Source organism: Somniosus microcephalus, chromosome 3 (assembly GCF_052327205.1).
Source record: "Somniosus microcephalus isolate GS21.2 chromosome 3, FLI_Smic_1.0, whole genome shotgun sequence".
NCBI classification, from domain to species: Eukaryota; Metazoa; Chordata; class Chondrichthyes; order Squaliformes; family Somniosidae; genus Somniosus; species Somniosus microcephalus.
The window spans coordinates 288,439,455-288,460,094 of record NC_140989.1 but is presented as its reverse complement, the minus strand read 5'-3'; the positions used below and the strand labels follow the sequence as shown (position 1 = coordinate 288,460,094).

The 20,640-nt window shown below is 40.5% G+C and overlaps 1 protein-coding gene across 1 annotated transcript in view; it reads right to left on the bottom strand.

The window, feature by feature from the left end:
• pde4ba (phosphodiesterase 4B, cAMP-specific a) overlaps positions 1-20,640 on the bottom strand; it is a 321,113-nt gene that overhangs the window by 22,584 nt on the left and 277,889 nt on the right. The window contains exon 7 of the mRNA XM_085982714.1: positions 5,400-5,493. Coding sequence (XP_085838840.1) covers positions 5,400-5,493 — 94 coding nt within the window. The remainder of the gene's footprint in view (positions 1-5,399; positions 5,494-20,640) is intronic.

Sequence of the window (20,640 nt, the reverse complement as noted above, 5' to 3'; positions counted from 1 at the left end):
TTGAAAAGCTCTTTTTTTCCTTACCCTTCCCCCCCCCCCTTTTCTGCTAAATTTCTGCCCTCTTCTCAAATCATTGATTCCTTGCTTGTGTACGGTTTCAGTTGCCCTCTGGCCAAGTGCCTATCTTCACATGCAAGTCTGGACTTTGAGCAACAATGGGGACATTATGATTCTACCTTCTTCTGATGTACAAACACATTTTGCAACAAGTGTTACTTGATAGCAACTAGAAGTAACAACTCTGGCTGACTCTTCCCTGAAGGAACAATGCGGAAAAACGGGGTCAATTGTATTGCCCCTACTGCTATCCTGGCTGAGATCAGCTAACTCAACACATACCAATTATTGTACCAGGGGTTTTTGCTGATCTGAATGGACAGCAGTTTTACCAACTGAGTCATCAGGGGAGTGAACTCCTTTACTAATTGAACCATGAAATGATTTATTCTATTGTTGAGAATAAATCGAGTCAAAGAATGGAATGCACAACACAATGGAATAATCAATACAGAGGGGAAAAAAGGAGGCAATTACATCCAATTAATTGATTTCATGCTGGTCAGTAAATGCATCAAAAAGCCTTCGGGAGCATTTTGACACGGATTTGAAAGATACACGATGACCAAGACACATGCTCAAGTTAGGTGTTCACACTTTCAAAGGGATTATATGGAAATGTAACTATTTTCCCACTAGTCTGCCAAGCAAATCACTTCAAAGATAAATGATGTGAAGCAGCAGAACAACACATGCAGAAATCCATTAGTGTGGGGTTGTAAATACCATCGGTGCCAATCAACTATTTTATAACTTAGTACAGTACGTGCTTGGATAACTAAGTGAGGGAAAGATTGATTTCCAGCCAGCCTTGCTTCTTCACCTTTTGTGTCATATACCTAATTATACATGAATAAATACCTGTGTATGTGTGTATACGTAATGTTTTATAAGCTAGCTTATGCTAGATTTGTGCTTCAATTTTGATCAAGGTGTATGTAAAAAAAATAGAAATCTTATGGAACTTTCTCAATAGTTTAGTGTGGCACTGAATCACACAGATCAGGAAGGTTCCAGGTTTGAACCCTAGCCTGCAATGACTTAGCTGATCTTAGTTAGGACACTTGCCTACATAACAGTGAATGTACTTCAAAGTAATATGGGAATGTGGAATGCTTTGGGTCATTTTCTGAGAGATGCGGTAAGGTGATATATAAATGCAAGCTGTTTTCCTTCTTTAGAGCAGTAAGAGAATGATATAATTGGCCTCAGTAGCCCTGCACAAAGGAGGGAAACATTCAGCATGTGTTTCTGCTCTTGATCTCTACCAGCAACTTCCCTCTTCCTTTTGCTCAAAATGGGTATTTGTGGATGTCAGATGAAGACGGGGCCAGGCGGCAATCTGATGCCTGTTAAATTGATCAATAGCTGTCCAGGCTCACGCATGAAAAATGGCCACGAGGACAAAATACTAGAAAGCTGCCGGTGCCCATGGAAATATAGTGTAGTGTGTGCCACCAGTAAGGAGAGGGGGAAAGAAACTTGTAAACTTGTAATCAAATACAATAATGTAAAGATTCTGGCTAGTGGTGAAGCAAAGGTGTTCGCTGCATGGCCCCGAAGAAAGCTGCCCACAAAGATCACGTGATCTTTGTGGTGAGAAGTCTGCCTTTTTCAATGCGCAAGAAAGATCAATGTAGTGTAGTGGGAATCCCAAGCGTCGTGCTGCAGTGATGTCAACAAGCTGTCTAAGCAGCCAATCACAATGCAGAATTCTCAGACAGGGAACCAGGAAGTGAAGAAGCTGCTTTTATTCGGACTTTTTAAAAATGATGGAGAGCAAAACAAAGATTGGGGCTCTCACATGGGGAAAAGAAAAAGAAACCTGAAAAAAATATGAAAGCTTAAAAAATTTTTTTTTTTAACTTTCTTAAAAATTGTAATTTTTTTTTATCATAATGGAAAAATTTGACATTCCACAAAATTTAAATTCGTTTTTATGGGCCATAACATTTGTTTAGCTATCAATACGCTGATAAAACCCCAGTTACATCTAATCCAACAAGGCCTAACTTTTAATGGGATATTTAACAGCAATATTACCGTGGAAAAGCCCAAGTTTCCCTCAGTTTCACTGATTACACTGATTGACGGCTATTGCGGGGCGGGGGTGCTGGTGTCACAGGGTAATGTCTGGTGCAGGTAACGGTAGTGTCAGAGCAGTGAATGACTGACCACAACTTCAGGATTTCCGCGTTTAGATGTGCATGCGTTACATCTTGATGTTGCGGTCAGTTTCAAAGGGAACGCTGTTATTTCTCAGTTATTACCCACTGCAACATCCGGGCCATTCTATTTACACAGTTACTTTTGGTAGAATATGACAATGATGCTTCAATGAAGGGCATATATTTTAATTATATATTACTTACTATACATGGCGTACCATTATCAGTGAATACTCTGCTCTGGGAAGGTCAGAGGAACAGGATTAATTTAAGTTCTAAAATGGATGTAGAAGCTCTTCATTCTGTTCTCTCTCCTGGCTGTCATTAATTGGTATGGAATTACTTTTATCACTTATTTGTTGCATGGTCTGGTGCTGAAAACGCCTTTGTGTACTTCAGAACTGGTCATGGGTTTTTGTATAGGATTAAAACCAGCAGCAACTTTGATGAGCCAACAGGTAATGGTGATGTGTGGTGCAGCACTAGTTCACACAGACAGAAGGTCCGAGGTTTGATTTTCATTTGATGCTGAAAGTCAGATGTTAGAGCACTACAAGTCAGCCAGGATAGTTTTTTTTGCCTTGTTGTGTCTATACGCGATAGCACCTGCCCCTGCACAGTGATCCCTGCTGGAAAGTACATATGTGGACACCACTTGAGAGCAGGGCTTGGATTTGATGTCCAATTTTGTTCACACATGGGCCATTGTCACCAAACAGTGATCAGGAGTGAGAATCTGTGCTGAAATTTCCCCTGTAGCAGCATACCAATTCCCTGAATGAAGTCAGTAAACTCAACATGGATTAAGAATCTAACCTGTAAGTATTAGTGATGCATTTTATAGTTGAATAGCCTGTTGACAATTAGTGTCTGGGCAGAGACATTAAGAATGCCTACTTTGGTGAGGTACAGAAGAACAAAAGTGGGCAAATTCAGGATAGGATCATAGAAAAAGGAAAAGCATACTGATCGCTGCAGGATCAGTACCACACTGGATACGGAACCCATCTTAGAAACCACTGAATAAGTTTTTTTTTTTTAAACCTTTCCCCACACTGATTTTTGCTTTTATAATGGCCCAAAATTTCCTTAGAACTTCTATAACTTTGTAAACAGGGCTCCCCCTGTGATGTCACAGCGACGGAATGGGAGTAGCCCTGAGGAAATTCCAGCCCAACAGAATGTCATCTGTTTTCATTGTGTAACAGATAGGAACGTTACCTCCCCTCACCTGGTGGAAACCAGGCAGGCAAACACACAGGTAGGCAGTTAAAAATGGAGTGGGTAAAATACCTGCTCCGTTCCGATTTTAAAATGCCTGATTTTCAGACTTGAGGCGCATGTCTGACTCAGGCAGCTACAACCAGGTAAGTTTAAAACTTTCAGTCGTGGGGCCAGAAGGGCTACGAGTGCTCCTCTGAGCCTCACAAGGAAAGTGTAGGCCTCCCCTGTCCCAGTCGGCCAGCGGCATGTTCATGAGGCTGGTCCTGGTGCTGCTGCTGCTCCCAGGCGGGCCGACCATTCGCTAGTACCCTTTTCCATCCAGAAATTAAAATTCCCACTATAAATTTCTAAAATGATAATGCTTAATATTTTAATGGCAGAACACAATGTGAAAAATTGTTAAAAATATAAGTTTTTCTTGTAATTTTAAGTAAGAGCACGAGCACTTATTTTTCTCCATTCCTTGGTGTCTCCAGTTTGCTCATTTCCTAGGCAACCTGCTCCCAGGCCTCTGTTGGTGTTGTTTTGGGCCAGTCACTTTCTATTTATTGACAAGAGCCATTGCTTATTCTACAGGACAGCTCCACAAATAAATAGAGTGAAAAAAGAACTTGTATTGATGCAACAGCTAATTACGTTCTTAAGGAATCCCAACATGTTCTTATGGATTTTTTTTTTTTTTTTTTGGAAGTGCAGTCACTGTTGATATGTAGCCAAAGGCTGCATCCAATTCCACTCAGGAGGATCCCACAAACAGCAAATGAATAAATGACAAGATAATGTTTTTATTCTCGGTGGTGTTAGTTGAAAGAGGAATGTTGGCCAGTAAAAATGGGAGAACTCCTTGCTTTTCTTCAAATAGTGCCATGGGATTTTTTTTAAACCTTTAGCTGAGCAGCAGACAGGCCTTGGCTTAACTTTTCATCCAAAAGATTAGCTTAGAGAAGACTAGATAAATCAAGCAGCAGTGGTTAGGTTATTCCAAGCTTGAATTTTAAGAGTGTGGTGATACTTTTCAAATTTGCTGTCTGGGTGGTAACCTGGCAGAGTGGATTGTACAACCAATGGAATGAAAATCAGCAGGTTCTAAAAACTGGCAGGGGATCCACTCTGCCAGGTTACTAACAAGACAGAAATGTTGAAAATTACCCCCTATAAATCATAAGGGGAAAGAAAAGCTGAGGTGTGCAAGCAGTTCCAAGTTTTGAGAAAGAATGCATTAGTGTAGGAGATGGTGTAATGAGTCTTGATTTCAACACAGGTGGAAAAATGTGCAGGATGCTGTATTTGTAACTTAGGAATATTAAGAGATGAAAGTTCACAGGGAAAATTATCAATAACAGTATCATAGATAAAGAAAGAAATATTCATTGCGAGGTGTGTGTTAGTGTCTCTAGTGAGAACCCTTCTTTTGATACTCCCTTAGAGTGGGGAGTTGCCTGGCTTCTGATTACTGCACATCAGATTGAGTATTTAGTGATATTGGATCATCCTGCATCCCTCATTGTTCTTGGGCCTCCAATATGCTGGACCTTCATGCTCTATCTCTCCTTTCATAAAAACAGTTTTTTACGACACAACTATAGCTATAGGCTCAGTAATAACATACCAAAACATAAGTGTAGCGGTAGCAATGATGCAGCTTTCAGTACAACTCCAAAACACTTATTTGCTGGATCACAAGAATTATTTTTGGAAAAGGCTGGTGCACATATGAAAAAAAAGCCAACCATTTAGAAGTCTTAAAAACCATAGAAATGGCAGGGATACACAGGACAATACTGCAAAAGAAATTAAAGGCAGGATGTTTTCAATGTTGTAGCAGTGAAACATACGTCTACATTATTAGATATTTTAAAAAGCTCATGAATGTTGTGAATATCAGTAATTCTATTTTTGTGTTGAGTTCTCTGCAGGCAGTGCAAGGGAAAGGTGGTTTACAAGACTCACCTAAAAAGGTGTTGGAAATGAACTCAGATACTTGGTTGCCAGAGCGGCTCATCTCCGAGAGATGGGTGAGCTCACGGTTCAGCATTCTCTTGAACTGTTAGAAAGACAAACATAAGAGTCAGTACCCACCCTTCTTGTAAACCAGTCAATGACACTTTTGAATCCCATTCTTTCAGTGATAAATGGAATGATCATAAAAAGCAAGAAGGGAAAGTGCTGTGAAACTTCATTTATTGGCACACTTCAATGCATTAATAGAGTTTAACTAAGCTCAATTTAAATCTTGTTATTTAACAAGCTAAGGACTGATATTCCAAAACACATCCAAAAAAAATCAAGTTTCATGTTTCTTTTTCCTTTTAGTTATTTAACAGTTTTTAATCAGATAAAGTGTGATTTAAAAGTTAATTATTAAATATGGATATAAAATAGCTTTTAGTGCAGAATGTGTAGAGTTAGACTTGCACAATAAGCAATAGTATTGTAATTATGTATCCATATTGTCGACTGAATTCATTCCAAGAAAGACAACAAATGACAGGACAAAGTATTTTCATTTTGCATTTAAGATTTATATAAAATTAAAGTTGAAAAAAAGTATGCATCTAAAATTGTAATTAATCTATAGAGACTACAGAGCAATTCTATAGCTCCCACCCCGACAGCTGGATTGATTTTGATTTGAAGTATAGTGAACTTTGCAAGATAATTTTGTTTATATGTTTTTCTGAATCTGGTAATAGCTTGTTCTATAATAAATTTAAAAAATTTGGAAAATTCCGACATTTTAAAATGGGCATCTGAAAGGGAATTGTAAATTGGTAATACTGGGCTCACAACAGGCATTGTAAATATACATACCTTGTTGCACAGTGAGAGTTTAATAGTAATAAAAATATACACCATCTTTGAAAAATTCTCCCCTCCTCGACACCACATAGCTAGTTCTAATAGTGCATTGTCTCATTAAAAACTTTAAAATTAAAATTATGGTGTTTCCTGGAATTCCCTGATCAGCCCATTTTTGCTTGTTTCTTTTATCTCCCCTTTCCTCTCAAGAGGTAACATTTTGTTTGAGCCTTATCAACTTTGAATTTTGAAAAGATATATACACAAGCCAGTTATCAATATGGGATAATGTGTTGTTGATATAGGTTTCTGTATTTGAACTTATTGCCACATATCTCATAGCCACATCTCACAGCAAAAATGCAGATTCACATATACTGTACTTGTAATTTTGTGATAAATTTACTCACCTTGATATAACCCCAAGAAACAGACAGCAAATAGTTTGCTTCAGGCATTTTGGCCCACTTGACAACAGGAGCAACAACAGCCGTGTACAAAATAAGCAATCTAGCTGGACAATTCCACACGCACAGTTTCAGTAGTAATAACCAAAAGGTGTAGATGTTTCATTAGCAGCTTGAACGTTTGAAGAATTTTTTGCCCCCAAAAAATCAGAGTATTCTTTCACTGCATGAGAAAATCCAGTCCATGCAATACATCCTTGGAAAGATGGTATCTGTGCGTTTGCACTGACAGAATTGAGATAATGAAATCAGGGGTCACATGGAGCTAGAAACCACACAGGTGTGTGCAGTTCACAGCACTTATGAATTATGAATAGCTTTGGTTGCTTGGCTGGCTAGAGGGAGGAGGGGGGGGGGGGGGGGGAGGAAGCTACTTCAGTCTCAGTACAAAGGGGCAAAAAAAATCTTTTGTCTGCAAGCTTACAGTATCTACATCATTTCAACGGGATGTGGGAAATGACAGAAAATGGAGGATGCCCGGTGCATATTTATGTAAATTAAATGCAGACGGTGTCCCCATTTCATCAGAGAATATAATCTGCTTTTAGCACCCTCCTACACCATTGTCAGATACTTTAAACACAATGACAATTTAGTAGAATCATTTTTTATCAGGACCAGATAGAATTATGATCTGTCCTCTCTATTGCACATGACTGTGGAATAAAACTAGTATTACAAGATGATTCACAATAATAGTCTAATTCTCTGAAGTTTAGATTTTTCTGCCTTTTGTTTGCTGACACACAAAACAGCAATTTATAAGGCTCATTTATGCTGATCGCTTCCATCTAGCTGTTTCCTGTCTGAAGAGTTAATACAGTAAATTTAAACAATTAGCTTTTTCCAGAGACAGAAATGTTTTATTCCTAGATGGTTTGCAGTTATTTGAATATTTTACAATTGAACTAAAATTGTTTAAAGTGAACCACTTCAGAATTAAAACTGATTGAGTGGGTACGTCACTACATCCTGCACCTCATTAAAGTTGCATTGCCGTGCAAGCCAGGCATTGCTAATTATAAACACAGACTGATTTTTTTCTACAATTTTCACCAAAACTTCTACAGAAAGATTGCATTCCTTAGACAATGGGGAAAGCCTCAATATTAAAGAAACTGAGGTGCGCTGACTAATGTTCAAAGCTTGACTATTCTATGGTATCTACAATAATTTTTCACCTCTGCACTCTCCATAGCAGTTCCCCTTTAAATCGGAGCTGAAGCAGTGCCTGCATAGAAATGTTATTCACTCTGTAGCTGATTGGCTTTCAGCTCAGCTGCAGTGACATCACTTAGCTTTCTCTGCACTGCTGATAAAGAGCATTAGAACATGGGAGGGCAACTGCAGCAAGGAGCCCCAGAGAATCTAGAGACTGAAGTTCAAGCAGCACCATGAAATGAACAGCACAGCTCCATAGCAACCACATCACATGACATTCCTCCAGCTGGTGACTATAAGAGTTCCCTCTATATGTTATATATATCACCAATGAACAATGGGCTTCTAATCCATTTTGTGTGCAAATAGAACTAGTCTATGCCTCCGCATTAGCAACACATTTGAATGAATTGTCACGATCATACAAATCAACCAGTACCCCTTGCCTTCCCCAAAAATTCCTCATTACACCCTATAAATAATGTTTGATGTCTTTAAATTATTAATTTCTCTGAATTCCAATTAAAATATAAAGCAATATATACATTAGTGGCCCCTCTAATTTTCTTTCCTCCTTTCCTAAAGGCTCTAATGATGACGTACTGTTCCACAGGTTTGACTTTTAGCTTTATCCCCAAGTGACCATTCTTTATGTGCGAGCTTAAACAGTGAAGCTGGCCAGTGGCCAGCTTGTCTGCATTTATGGTTAAATGAGCAGATTTAATTTTGTGCAGTTCGGGGATCCAAAGCAACTGACGGAGAAATTTCTCAAGAGTACAGAAAATTTGAATTCATCAATTTAAGGCTTCCTTCCGAGTGGGCAAGTGCTGTTCTGAGATTTCAGCAACAAGATCGCCTGCTCCAAATATTTGAATGACCCTGTCTCCACAATATCGGACAAGGTCATGATTAGGCCGTGGCATTGGCAAAAGCCCATTCCACTCCTGCCCCCTTGCTAGGGCCTACTGAGACTCTAGACGGATATGTTATCTGTATTCCTCTTCACCTGTTTTCTCCCTAATGTAGCCTCACCAGGTCATATTTGGGGAGAAAGCGGGTGAAAACAAACTTGTGTCCCCACTTTGATTAACCTTTTGCATTTTATAATTTTAAATAATACAAATCATGGGGTATTGTTGATGCCTCAGTGGTTAAATTTACTACCGATGTGGAAATGAATCACACATACCAGGAATGTCTTAAATTTTATCCTTGGTTTGTGATCAGTTAACTGATCTCAGCTGGAGCAGTGGATGTGATGCTTTTATTAATCTCAGGGGAGGTGAGAAAAATCACTCAGGGCCCCTACTCCCAAATCCTATCTAGTGATCCCTATTGGAAGTACATGTGTTAGGCAAGAGCAGGCTGGGCTTGGATTTGATGCGCTTCACTATACAGCAAGTGTCTGCAGGCTATTTAGTCACGGATCATTTTCAATGCAGACCAGGGATGAAACGTGGGAACTTCATGATCTGTAATTACCCACTAAACCACTGGAGGAGCTCACTTAAAATTGCAGTGGGACAACCAACTTCCTGGCTGTTGCTGCATGTCATCTAATCCCTACTGGGGATAAACAGGTGGCGAATGGTTAAGTGTTTAAGCTTAAGCTGGGTTTGATATTTAAGAGAGTTACCGTTAGTTACTTATCTTTGTTTTATTTTATGGATAGCCAACTCATTTTTCTGTCCTAAATGTCCTGCTGCCACCCAGTGTAATGGCAATGATTGCATTGCCAATGGTATCTATATAAATGAAACAAAGCTAAATAAATGGCCATTATTGCAGAGAAACAGGGATGGAGTGAGCTCTACAAGCTCTTGGTTGAGGCACTAGATGGAACACTACATGGTAACAAAGGGGTGGGGGAAATGGTGAGGCCTAATCCTGTCCTACATAAATAGATTTTGCGAGTCCCCAGGCCAAATAGTCTTACTGCAGCAGCTGAAGGATGTGGGGTAGTAGTAGATAGCAGTAGTGGGTATCTAAAGGAGGAGAGGGGTTTGATGTAAACAGTATAAAGAAGGAAAAAGCACAAGTAATATCAAGATATAATATAATAGTAATGCACAGTAAAAGAGAAATCTACTATATTCTCTCTCCACACTCGCCAATTTTATTCTACAGGCACTGGCTCTTGCTAGGCTACAGGTCCAGATACACCAGTTGTCTGGTACTTCAGCTAAGCAGTCATTCTTCATGTTGAACCTAGACAGCAAATATCAGCCAGCTATTTGACTGTAGAGGAAATCACAGAAATGCTCAATCTTGTCCTCACTCAATGACTGCACTTTCCAGCAGGAATCACTGGATAGTCCCTGGCTGTGAACAGCTAATTCAGCACAGACTAAAGATGAAAACCAGGATATTATTGGTCTGCATGGCTCAGTATCACCCTGGGCAATGCATTGACTCACTAATTCAGTGGAAATCTGCCATATTATTATTATTTTGCTTTTGTGGATTCCTTTCTAGCCACTATAGTAAAGCGGAGAAGGTAATTGCTGCAGTAGTATTTTTCCTTGGGGATGACTGTAACTCCTGTACAACCAGCACATTTACCTCCTCTTTCCTGACACATCCTACAGAGTCAACAAGCCGCTGACAGGAAGTTAATTTCTCTCACATACATACAACACACCAAATAATAGACTACTGCTGATCAATTCCATGTACTGAGGCACGAATGGTCCATTATTCACTTTGAAAGTATATCTGGTATAGAAAATCATGGATATTTCCCAGTACAATCTCCCTGACTTGCCATTTTATTATCAAGAATACTTCCATCACAGTGCTGTAACATTCTCTCCTTGTTATTTGACACGTCAAGTTACGCATAATGTCCCTGCAAATCTGAATATACCTGAACATAAAATGGGAAATCAGCGTAAACAATCAAGGTTCAAGGAAAGCGCCGAACTCAAACCATACATTTCTTCTTTAAGTATGAAAATTGAAGTTTTAACTCATTCAACCATCTTGCATGCACATTCAGCAAAACATGTTTAAGAATTGCCAATCGGGAAAGCTTTTCAATTTTTAATGTGACTATAAAAATCCATTCAGATAAATAGAAAATACAGTGCAGGTCTCAGTGAGGATACTTTTTAAAAACACTAAAAAGAAATGCAATAAAAAACACAGAAAAATAACTGTTTCCTGCTGCGCCTGAAAATCTGGTTGTAATTTCAAGAGAGCTTCTGAGCAAGAATTATTGCAGGAAACCCACTTAGGAGACTAACTTGGGGGAGGGGGTCATTATTATGGGCGGAGATGCATTCAGGCAAAGAGATTGATAGACAATCGTAAAAGACTGAGGCGATTTGGGTGTAATGCAGTTACACATACAACTCACTCCCTAAATTCCGTGATCTCTTAGACCGCGTATCTGATTTGCGTCCAGATTGTATGTATCTGGGCGCAAATATGCTGGAATTTCCAAGCCCATAATTTAAAAGGCAAGATGAACTACTTTGGTTGAGAGGGTGGCCCACGTGTTAAATGAAGAGGAAAGTTGCATGAATATATAATTGGAAACTTAGTCAACTTTAGCTCCTATATTCAAAGGATGTGGAAGGAAATCCAGTTTCAGATTTATGGAAAAGTACTACGGTAAGGAAAGAAGTAGTTGGTGGGGGGGGAGAGGGGGGGTGCAGGTGGAAGGGTGGAGATGAAGATATGGAACATGAATGCTGATAAAGGCAGTGAAGGCAAAATCCTGGGGATGGGAGATCTGACATTGACTTAGACGGTGCTCAATACTTATGGTACACACAAGAAAGGGAATATACAAGCAGCACTGTATTACCACCAACCTTCCTGCTAAGGTGCGTGGCCGCGCACTGATCCAAAGGTCCAGTGCAGGCTGCTCACCAGCTGTTGCGCAGCAAATTTAAAGGGACCGCGCATTAAAAAAAGAAATTAGAGGGAACATTGATCACCACACAGCAAAGAGTTGACTGTGGGAGAAGTGATGGGGGCAAAAAGGAGGCAAGTGTAGTTATGTGGTTTTCGATCATCAGGATAGCCTTTTCTGCTGCTGCAAGTCCAGAAAAGTCTGTTGCCTACCAAATGCCAGGATAAGGGACAAAAAATGTAGGTGGAGAAGATTCTGAAAAGGAAGGTGACAAGCCTGAAGAAATAGTTTACCTTGGAATCAATTATATTAGGAAGATCAGGATGGAGATCTTGCAAAGGGATTGCGAAACCTGACAAAGGAAGTGGCAGTCTCGATTAGGTGGTCAAGTCTCTGGAGTGGGGCTTAAACCCACGATCTTCTGACTCAGAGGCGAGAGTGCTACCACTGAGCCAAGGCCGACATAATTGATGTATTTACCAACTGAGTTCTGTTTTGCTTGGCTCTTGATCCGAGTTGTGATGATTGGAAAGGAGCCAAATAAAGTTTGCGCCATATTCCCTGCATGGGAGAACAGAAGAGTCATGTCTGGATGTTACCCAGCACCTCCTAGTAGCTGGCTACAGGAGGAGGGGTAAACATATTAAAGCCTCTGCTGCTGGTAGGGCCTGAAGTCACTGGGCTTGAAAATGGGGTACAAGCTTATAAAAAATTACATTAAAAAAAAATCCATGAGTGATTGCAGGTTCTGATGCAGGATGCTCCACTATTAATGGCACTGTTCCAGACCATTAAACTAACATGTACAGTGAGGCTTTGGGATATGATGGCATTCCACAGAACTTTCTTTTCCCTCTCCTCTCCTTTTTGCCATTGCTTGTCCCACGAAACTTATAACTTCTAATTTTGTTTTTATACAGAAACAGATCTTCAAACGTTCTATTTAATTCACTAATATACAATTACACAAGTCTGCTTAAAACACCAAACACACAAATAAATACAGAAGTCTAAAATGCAATATCTCAAACACTTTTCAAAATACAAATCAGGAGCAAGTTTCAGAGAGCCTTTCAGATGCATTGAGGCAGCTGTAGGAATCCTACAAACAGCACGAAAGTTTACTTGCCCATAAACACTTGAGCACCAGGTGTACAGAATGTATACTTGTTAAGCACCTTGGACATTTTCTACGTTAAAGGCACCATACAAATGAAAGCTGTTGTTGCTTGGCAGCCCTCTTCCTGCTTTTGACATGTAAAAATGTCAAATATGACCTGGATCATACAAGTGATTAGGTCAATTATCAAAGTCCAGATTTTTAAAGCATATTTTCAGCCAATAAAACCCAGATTTTTTACATTTGAGAGATTAAAAGGAAAAAGAAAACATTTTTTTTTTTTAAAAACAGAAAAAAAGTTAGGATAAATGTGTTAGAAAAAAGGAAAACTAAACAAAGACTAAAAGACAAAAACGTTGGGAAGGAATAGAGAATGGGGAAAAACAGAGCTGACCATTTAAACACAATTAAAGTCTTTGGTATGGAGTTGGGAGAGGGCAGAAAAGGTGACTTTTGGGTTGGCAGGGGGGAAAGGAGAGTAGGAATCGTCTACGGGGAGCATCTGTGGATTCCATACCGGGCCTTAAAAAGGCCCCACACATCAGTTTGGAGGCAAGATATTTGATCACCTTATACAGTCAGGCCCACAAAATGAATAACTGATAACAGAATAAAATGTTTAAGAGAATTAAATTTTCATGCACAAATTCCTTTTCCAATGATAAATGTCCCAGTTAAACAAGTAAGATATTTAAATGAATTACAAAAGTCTGGATTTATTCATTGAAGTGTACTGCCTTGCTAAAGCCGATATGTTGAGCTCCTTTTACAAGCATTTTTGTCTAGGTGTGAAAAATCAGCTAGTAACCAAGTCAATGATGTTTCAGAATCTTTTTCACCTCATCAGGTGCTAGGACACTTTTGGTAATCAATGTGACTAGTGGTTTTGTTTAGATGTGAAAACCGTCTCATCAGGTGCTGATGCTCAAGCTTTGTATAATCTTATAATTTATCCATGTTTTAGCGGCACATAAATCATTCAGCAACAAACAGTGCAGGAACTCTGGCCTCGATTATAATGGGGGTTGGGGGGCACGCGGTTCGGAGCGTGCGAGCTCAGAAGCAGGCAGCGAACCAGCAGTTAGTCAACATGGAGGCCCACCCCTTTAGATCGGTATACCTTTTTAAATGAAGGAGTGCCCTATATTTTCTTTTGCAGCTATCTTACTCTAATTTTCTGCCACCTTATGAAAGCACCAACTAATGCTGGGATACGGTTATACATGCGCCAGGGCCCACTAGTAAATAACAGAAGTGCAAGTTAACAGGGTATTGGACTGTAAAAGGTATCACAGCCAAGTCTAATCCTCTTTTCAGCTGACATCCACACACATGTAGTTCCCAAGAGCAGAAACCGCAGCTGATGTTTTTTTCTCTGTGCTAGCCCTGGAGTGCAAGAGTTTACTGGCACTCTGGGTGAGATTAATTCTGCACAGACCTGGGATCAAACCTGTGACCTCCCTAGACTGTGTGGCTCAGCTCCAGCAATGTTAGGCACCCTAATGTTGCACTTACATAGTGCAGCTTTGGGGAACCCAGAAGTACTCCTTTTTAAAAAAAAGAGCCATTCAGAGAATATAGTCACAGCACAATGGATCATTAATTTTGGCTGGAAAGTAATAGATTACAAGAAGTTACAAATATTTCTACTGGATATCAGAATGTGCATTAGTTATTTTTTGATCTCTCTCATTACAGATACTAAATTCCCACTCAGGAGAAGATATGCTGGATTTCTGGTCTTAGACCAACTCTAGTTAAGTGATAAATATTCAGAAGAGCCTCTGTTTCCCATTTGTTAAATTGCTTTAAAGAAAAGAACTTGCATTTATATAGCATCTTTCATGAACTCAGGACGTCCCAAAGCACTTTACAGTCAATGAAGCACTTTTGAAATGTCGTCAATGTTGTAATGTAGGAAAATGCAGCTGCCAATTTGCACACAGCAAAGGTCCCACAAATGGCAATATGATAATGACCAGATAATCTGTTTTAGTGATGCTGGTTGAGGGAGAAACGTTGGCCAGGACACCAGGGAAAACTTCCTAGCTCGTTGAAATAGTGCCATGGGATCGTCCTCCAAGAGAATTTAGCATGCTTGTCAAAGCTATGAAGTACATAACGGCCTATTTTAAATTATCACTCATGTGAAGTAAGTGATAGACAGCAGCGAGCAGAGTAAACTGTTCGGCAGCAGTTGGTAGAAATATCCCGTACATATGATGTGCAGCCATAGCTGGTCATCATTTGGGTGCCCTGGTGAGCTATGCAGCAAAGCACAACGTTTTAGCATGTAGTCTGCCAGCAATGAGCCCAGACTTTCTGCAATTCTTTTTAAGCTTCCACAGCTCCATTTTTTTCAGTTTTAAAAAAAAGAAATAATGCTGTTTTACAACAAAATAATGGCTGATAATTTCCTCGGTGCTGCTTCCGCTTACTTGGTTTCCTCCACACTTCCGGGAATGTTATGTGACGGAATGTAGCAGCTCTGAGGAAATTCTGTCCTCTCCACAGATGCTAATTAACCCATTGAGTATTTCCAGCATTTTCTGTTTTTGTTTTAGACATTTATCCAGCCTTCTTTAAACAAGTTAATAAACACAGCACTAATTGCTTTAGCCATGGGCCTATTTCTTAATCTGTGGTACAACATTTTTTGATTGTAACATATAGTTAATTGTTGGACTGGACTGACTTAATGACTGCATGAATTCAATACCAAGAATTCAATGCCTGTGGCAATGAGGACAGGAATTACTCAACTAGCAGACTCATCTCAAACTACGTACAGTAATTCAAATCCACAATGCTCTGCTTTATTCCAGGATGTAGTAAGACATCAGTTGAGTTAGAAAACATAATTTGTTAAACCTCTGTGCTTTACAATGTGCCAATACTTCCTCAGGTAAAGGCCCATCATTTGAAGAAATCGCAAACAAATGAAAGTTAAGCACTTGAATCCTGAGGGGACTGGAGCCAATTCTAATGCCTTCACTGTAGCTCCAACCAAGAACAGCTCATTTAGGACAAACCAGTAAAGTGCAATGCTGCTGCAAACTAAATGTAATATTTCTTATTTTTTCTGCCATTTTCCTCTGTTCAAACAAAACAATCTGCTATTTCAGATCTGTTTAGCTTAGTGTATTTTTTGAGTGCACTGTATTAAAGATAGAATTGATACACTATGGGAAGGGAAAAGACCTGGAAGAACCCACATCTTTAGTAGTGATGACACATACAATGAAGCATAAAAACCAATCAGATGTTTAGAAACAGTTCTGTAAAGCTTTGCATAAAATACTACAAAAGTAACATATTGTTTTAAATTTCTGTCCTGATTTCAAGCATACCAAGACCCTTACTAGGCAACAGAAGTTTTGGTAATGAATGCATTGTAAATACAGATCATCAATCTCCTTTACCACTCAGTGAAAGGATGATTTTTTAATTTAAATTTACAGGGTTTCTTTTTTAATACGTATTTTATGATATCTATATAACAATGAGCAACATTCTCAGAAATCTGTAAAACACTGGCATTGATTTCATATACAAGAGTTCAAATGAACAATCCTTTCACATTGCTGATAAGGTTCAATGAATATGTTTTTCTATGAATCCAGCCAAATACCTTTTGGGAAAATTTAGACCAGTTACACTCAGCCACCAGTGTGGCTTGGTGGGTAAATGCAATGTTCGGTGTGCTACTGAGTCACAAACTGGGTAAGAACTGCAGCTCAATTCCCCCCGGTGTGTGAAGTAGCTGATCTCAGCAGGGATAATGGTAGGGAGGGCTGGAATGATTGACCTCCGTGCCTTGAATTAGGGAAGGGTTTGTAAATCTTTTAATTATCCAGTGACTCTAGCGGAAACGTGCCAATGCGTGGATGTCACCCGAGGATAGGATTACATAGAAACATAGAAGATAGGAGCAGGAGTAGGCCATTCGGCCCCTCGAGCCTGCTCCGCCTTTCAATGAGATCATGGCTGATCATCCAAATTCAGTACCCTGTTCCTGCCTTCTCTCCATATCCCTTGATCCTTTTAGCCGTAAGAAATATATCCAACTCCTTCTTAAATATATTCAATGAATTGGCCTCTACTGCCTTCTTCGGTAGAGAATTCCACAGGTTCACCACTCTCTGGGTGAAGAAATTCCTCCTCATCTCTGTCCTAAATGGCTTACCCCTTATCCTTAGACTGTGACCCCTCGTTCTGGACTCCCCGACCATCGGGAACATCCTTCCAGCATCTAGTCTGTCTAGTCCTGTTAGAATTTTATAAGTTTCGATGAGATCCCCTCATTCTTCTAAACTCCAGCGAGTACAAGCCCAGTCGACCCAATCTCTCCTCATACGTCATTCCTGCCATCCCAGGTATCAGCCTGGTGAATCTTCGCTGCACTCCTTCCATGGCAAGAACATCCTTCCTCAGATAAGGCGACCAAAACTGCACACAATACTCAAGATGTGGTCTCACCAAGGCCCTGTACAACTGCAACAAGACATCCTTGTTCCTGTACTCAAACCCTCTCGCTACGAAGGCCAACATACCATTTGCCTTCTTAACCACCTGCTGCACCTGCATGCTTACTTTCAGCGACTGGTGCACAAGGACGCCCAGGTCTCGTTGCACTTCCCCTTCTCCCAATCTATTGCCATTCAGATAATAATCTGCCTTCCTGTTTTTGACACCAAAGTGGATAACCTCACATTTGTCCACGTTTTATTGCATCTGCCATGCTTCTGCCCAATCACCCAACCTGTCCAAATCATACTGGAGTTTCTCGGCATCCTCCTCACAGCACACACGCCCACCCAGCTTTGTGTCGTCTGCAAACTTGGAGATATTACATCTAGTTCCCTCGTCCAGATCATTAATATATATTGTGAATAGCTGGGGTCCAAGGACCGATCCCTGCAGTACCCCACTAGTCACTGCCTGCCACTCGGAAAAAGAGCCGTTTATTCCAACTCTTTGCTTTCTGTCTGCCAACCAGTTCTCTATCCAAGTCAATACCTTGCCCCCAATCCCATGTGCCTTAATTTTACCCGTTAATCTCTTATGTGGGACCTTATCAAAAGCCTTTTGAAAATTCAAATACACCACATCCACTGGTTCTCCCTTATCTATTTTACCAGTTACATCCTCAAAAAATTCCAGTAGATTAGTCAGCACGGTGGCATAGTGGTTAGCACTGTTGCCTCACAGCACCAGGGACCCGGGTTCAAATCCGGCCTCGGGTGACTGTGTGGAGTTTGCACATTCTCCCCGTGTTTGCGTGGGTTTTCTCCGGGTGCTCCGGTTTCCTCCCACAGTCCAAAGATGTGCGGGTTAGATTGATTGGCCATGATAAAAAATTGGCCCTTAGTGTTAGGGGGGATTAAATACGTGGGGTTATGGGGATAGGGCTTGTGTGGGATGGCTGTCGGTGTAGGGACCGGGTGCTAGGGTTTGGATGATCAGCCATGATCTCGTTGAATGGCAGAGCAGGCTCGAAGGGCCTACTCCTGCTCCTATCTTCTATGTTTCTATGTCAAGCATGATTTACCTTTTGTAAATCCATGTTGGCTTTGTCCGATCCTGTCACTTTTCTCCAAGTGCTCTGCTATTACATCCTTTATAATGGACTCTAGCATTTTCCCCATTACCGATGTCAGGCTTACCGGTCTGTAATTCCCCATTTTCTCTCTACCACCCTTTTTGAACAGTGGGGTAACATTAGCTACCCGCCAATCCATGGGTACTGTTCCAGAGTCTATCGAATTTTGGAAGATGACCAGCAATGCATCTACTATTTCTAGGGCCACTTCCTTAAGTACCCTAGGATGTAGATCATCAGGCCCTGGGGATTTATCGACCCTCAATCCCATCAATTTCCCTAACACCATTTCCCTACAAATACTGATTTCTATCAGTTCCTCCCCTTCATTAGACCCTATGTTCCCCGACATCTTTGGGAGGTTATTTGTGTCCTCCTTTTTGAAGACAGAACCAAAGTATGTATTTAATTGATCTGCCATTTCTTTGTTCCCCATTATAAATTCCCCTGATTCTGACTGCATGGACCTACGCTTGACTTCACCAATCTTTTTCTCTTCACACATCTGTAAAAGCTTTTACAGTCGGTTTTTATGTTCCCTGAAAGCTTACTCTCATACTCTACTTTCCCCTTCTTAATTAATCCATTTGTCCTCCTTTGTTGAATCCTAATCTGCTCCCAATCCTCAGGTTTACTGCTTTTTCTGGCCAATTTATATGTCCTCTCCTTGGATCTTATGCTATCCCTAATTTCCCTTGTTAGCTACCTTTTTTGTTTTATTTTTATGCCAAACTGGGTGAACAAATTCTGTAGTTCATCCATGCAATCTTTGAATGTTTGCCATTGCCCATCCACCGTCAACCCTTTGAGTGACATTCCCCAATCAATCCTACCCAACTCGCACCTCATACCATCGTAGTCTCCTTTATTTAAATTCAGGACCCTAGTCTGAGTCAACTATTTCACTCTCCGTCTTAATGAAGAATTCTATCATATTATGATCGCTCTGACCCAAGGGGCCTCGCACAACAAGATTGCTAATTAATCCTTTCTCATTACATAATACCCAGTCTAAGATGGCCTGATCTCTGGTTGGTTCCTCGACATATTGGTCCAGGAAACCATCCCGTATACACTCCAGGAATTCCTCCTCCACAGTATTGTTACTAATTTGGTTAGCCCAATCTATATGTAGATTAAAGTCACCCATGATAACTGCTGTGCCCTTATTGCACGCTTCTCTAATTTCCCATTTAATGCCATCCCCGACCTCCGCATTACTGTTCGGAGGTATATATATCACTCCCACTAACGTTTTCTGCCCCTTGGTATTTCTCAGTTCTACCCATACAGATTCCACATCATCAGAGCTAATATCCTTCCCTTCAATTGTGTTAAACCCCTCTTTAACCAGCAATGCTACCCCACCTCCTTTTCCTTTTTGCCTATCTTTCCTGAATATTGAATACCCCTGGATGTTGAGTTCCCAGCCTTGGCCACCCTGGAGCCATGTTTCCATAATCCCAATCATGTCATATTCGTTTACCTCTATTTGTGCAGCTAATTCATCCACCTTATTACGAATGCTCCTCGCATTAAGCTCGATTGAGTTTGGCTGTGATGTTTGTAAAGGCCCAATAGACTAACGCTCAGTGCCTAGGTAACTGAAAATTGCTGCTTTGGTGAAATATCAGAGGGCAGGTCGCTGGGCATTAGAGAAGCCAGGACCAAGGGAATTCCTGGCATTGGCAATTCCTTCCATCAGCCCCACCCTGAAATCAAGGGGCATGTTTGGGGCAGAGGAAAGCTCGGTCTCAAACAGGCCCCTGTGCAATTTACCAGTGGGTGTAATTCTGAGTGGAGACCAAGTGTCACTGGGTCCTGTCATATATCCCATCACCCTTGGGCTTCCTGCACCAAACGGCTACCCCCACAATGCCACTGGAGCCATGGAATTTGGGTGACTGATTATTTTAAATTAATCAGTACACCCTACTTGCATCACAATCATTCATATTTTGATTAACCATGCTTTCTTAACTGCATGCTGTGGTCACAGTATTCTAAAACAATAATAGGATGCACTGTCTGAAGTTTATTAAGAGGTTGGATAGCTGAGGCTTGGCACTTTGGAAAGCACACTGCTCACTTTGTGAAGTTCTGTTCAAGGCTAATTTTTAAAGCAGAGCAGAAAGGCCAAAGTACAGTGCTTTTTAGCCAAAAGCAAAAGAACAAAAGCAGGC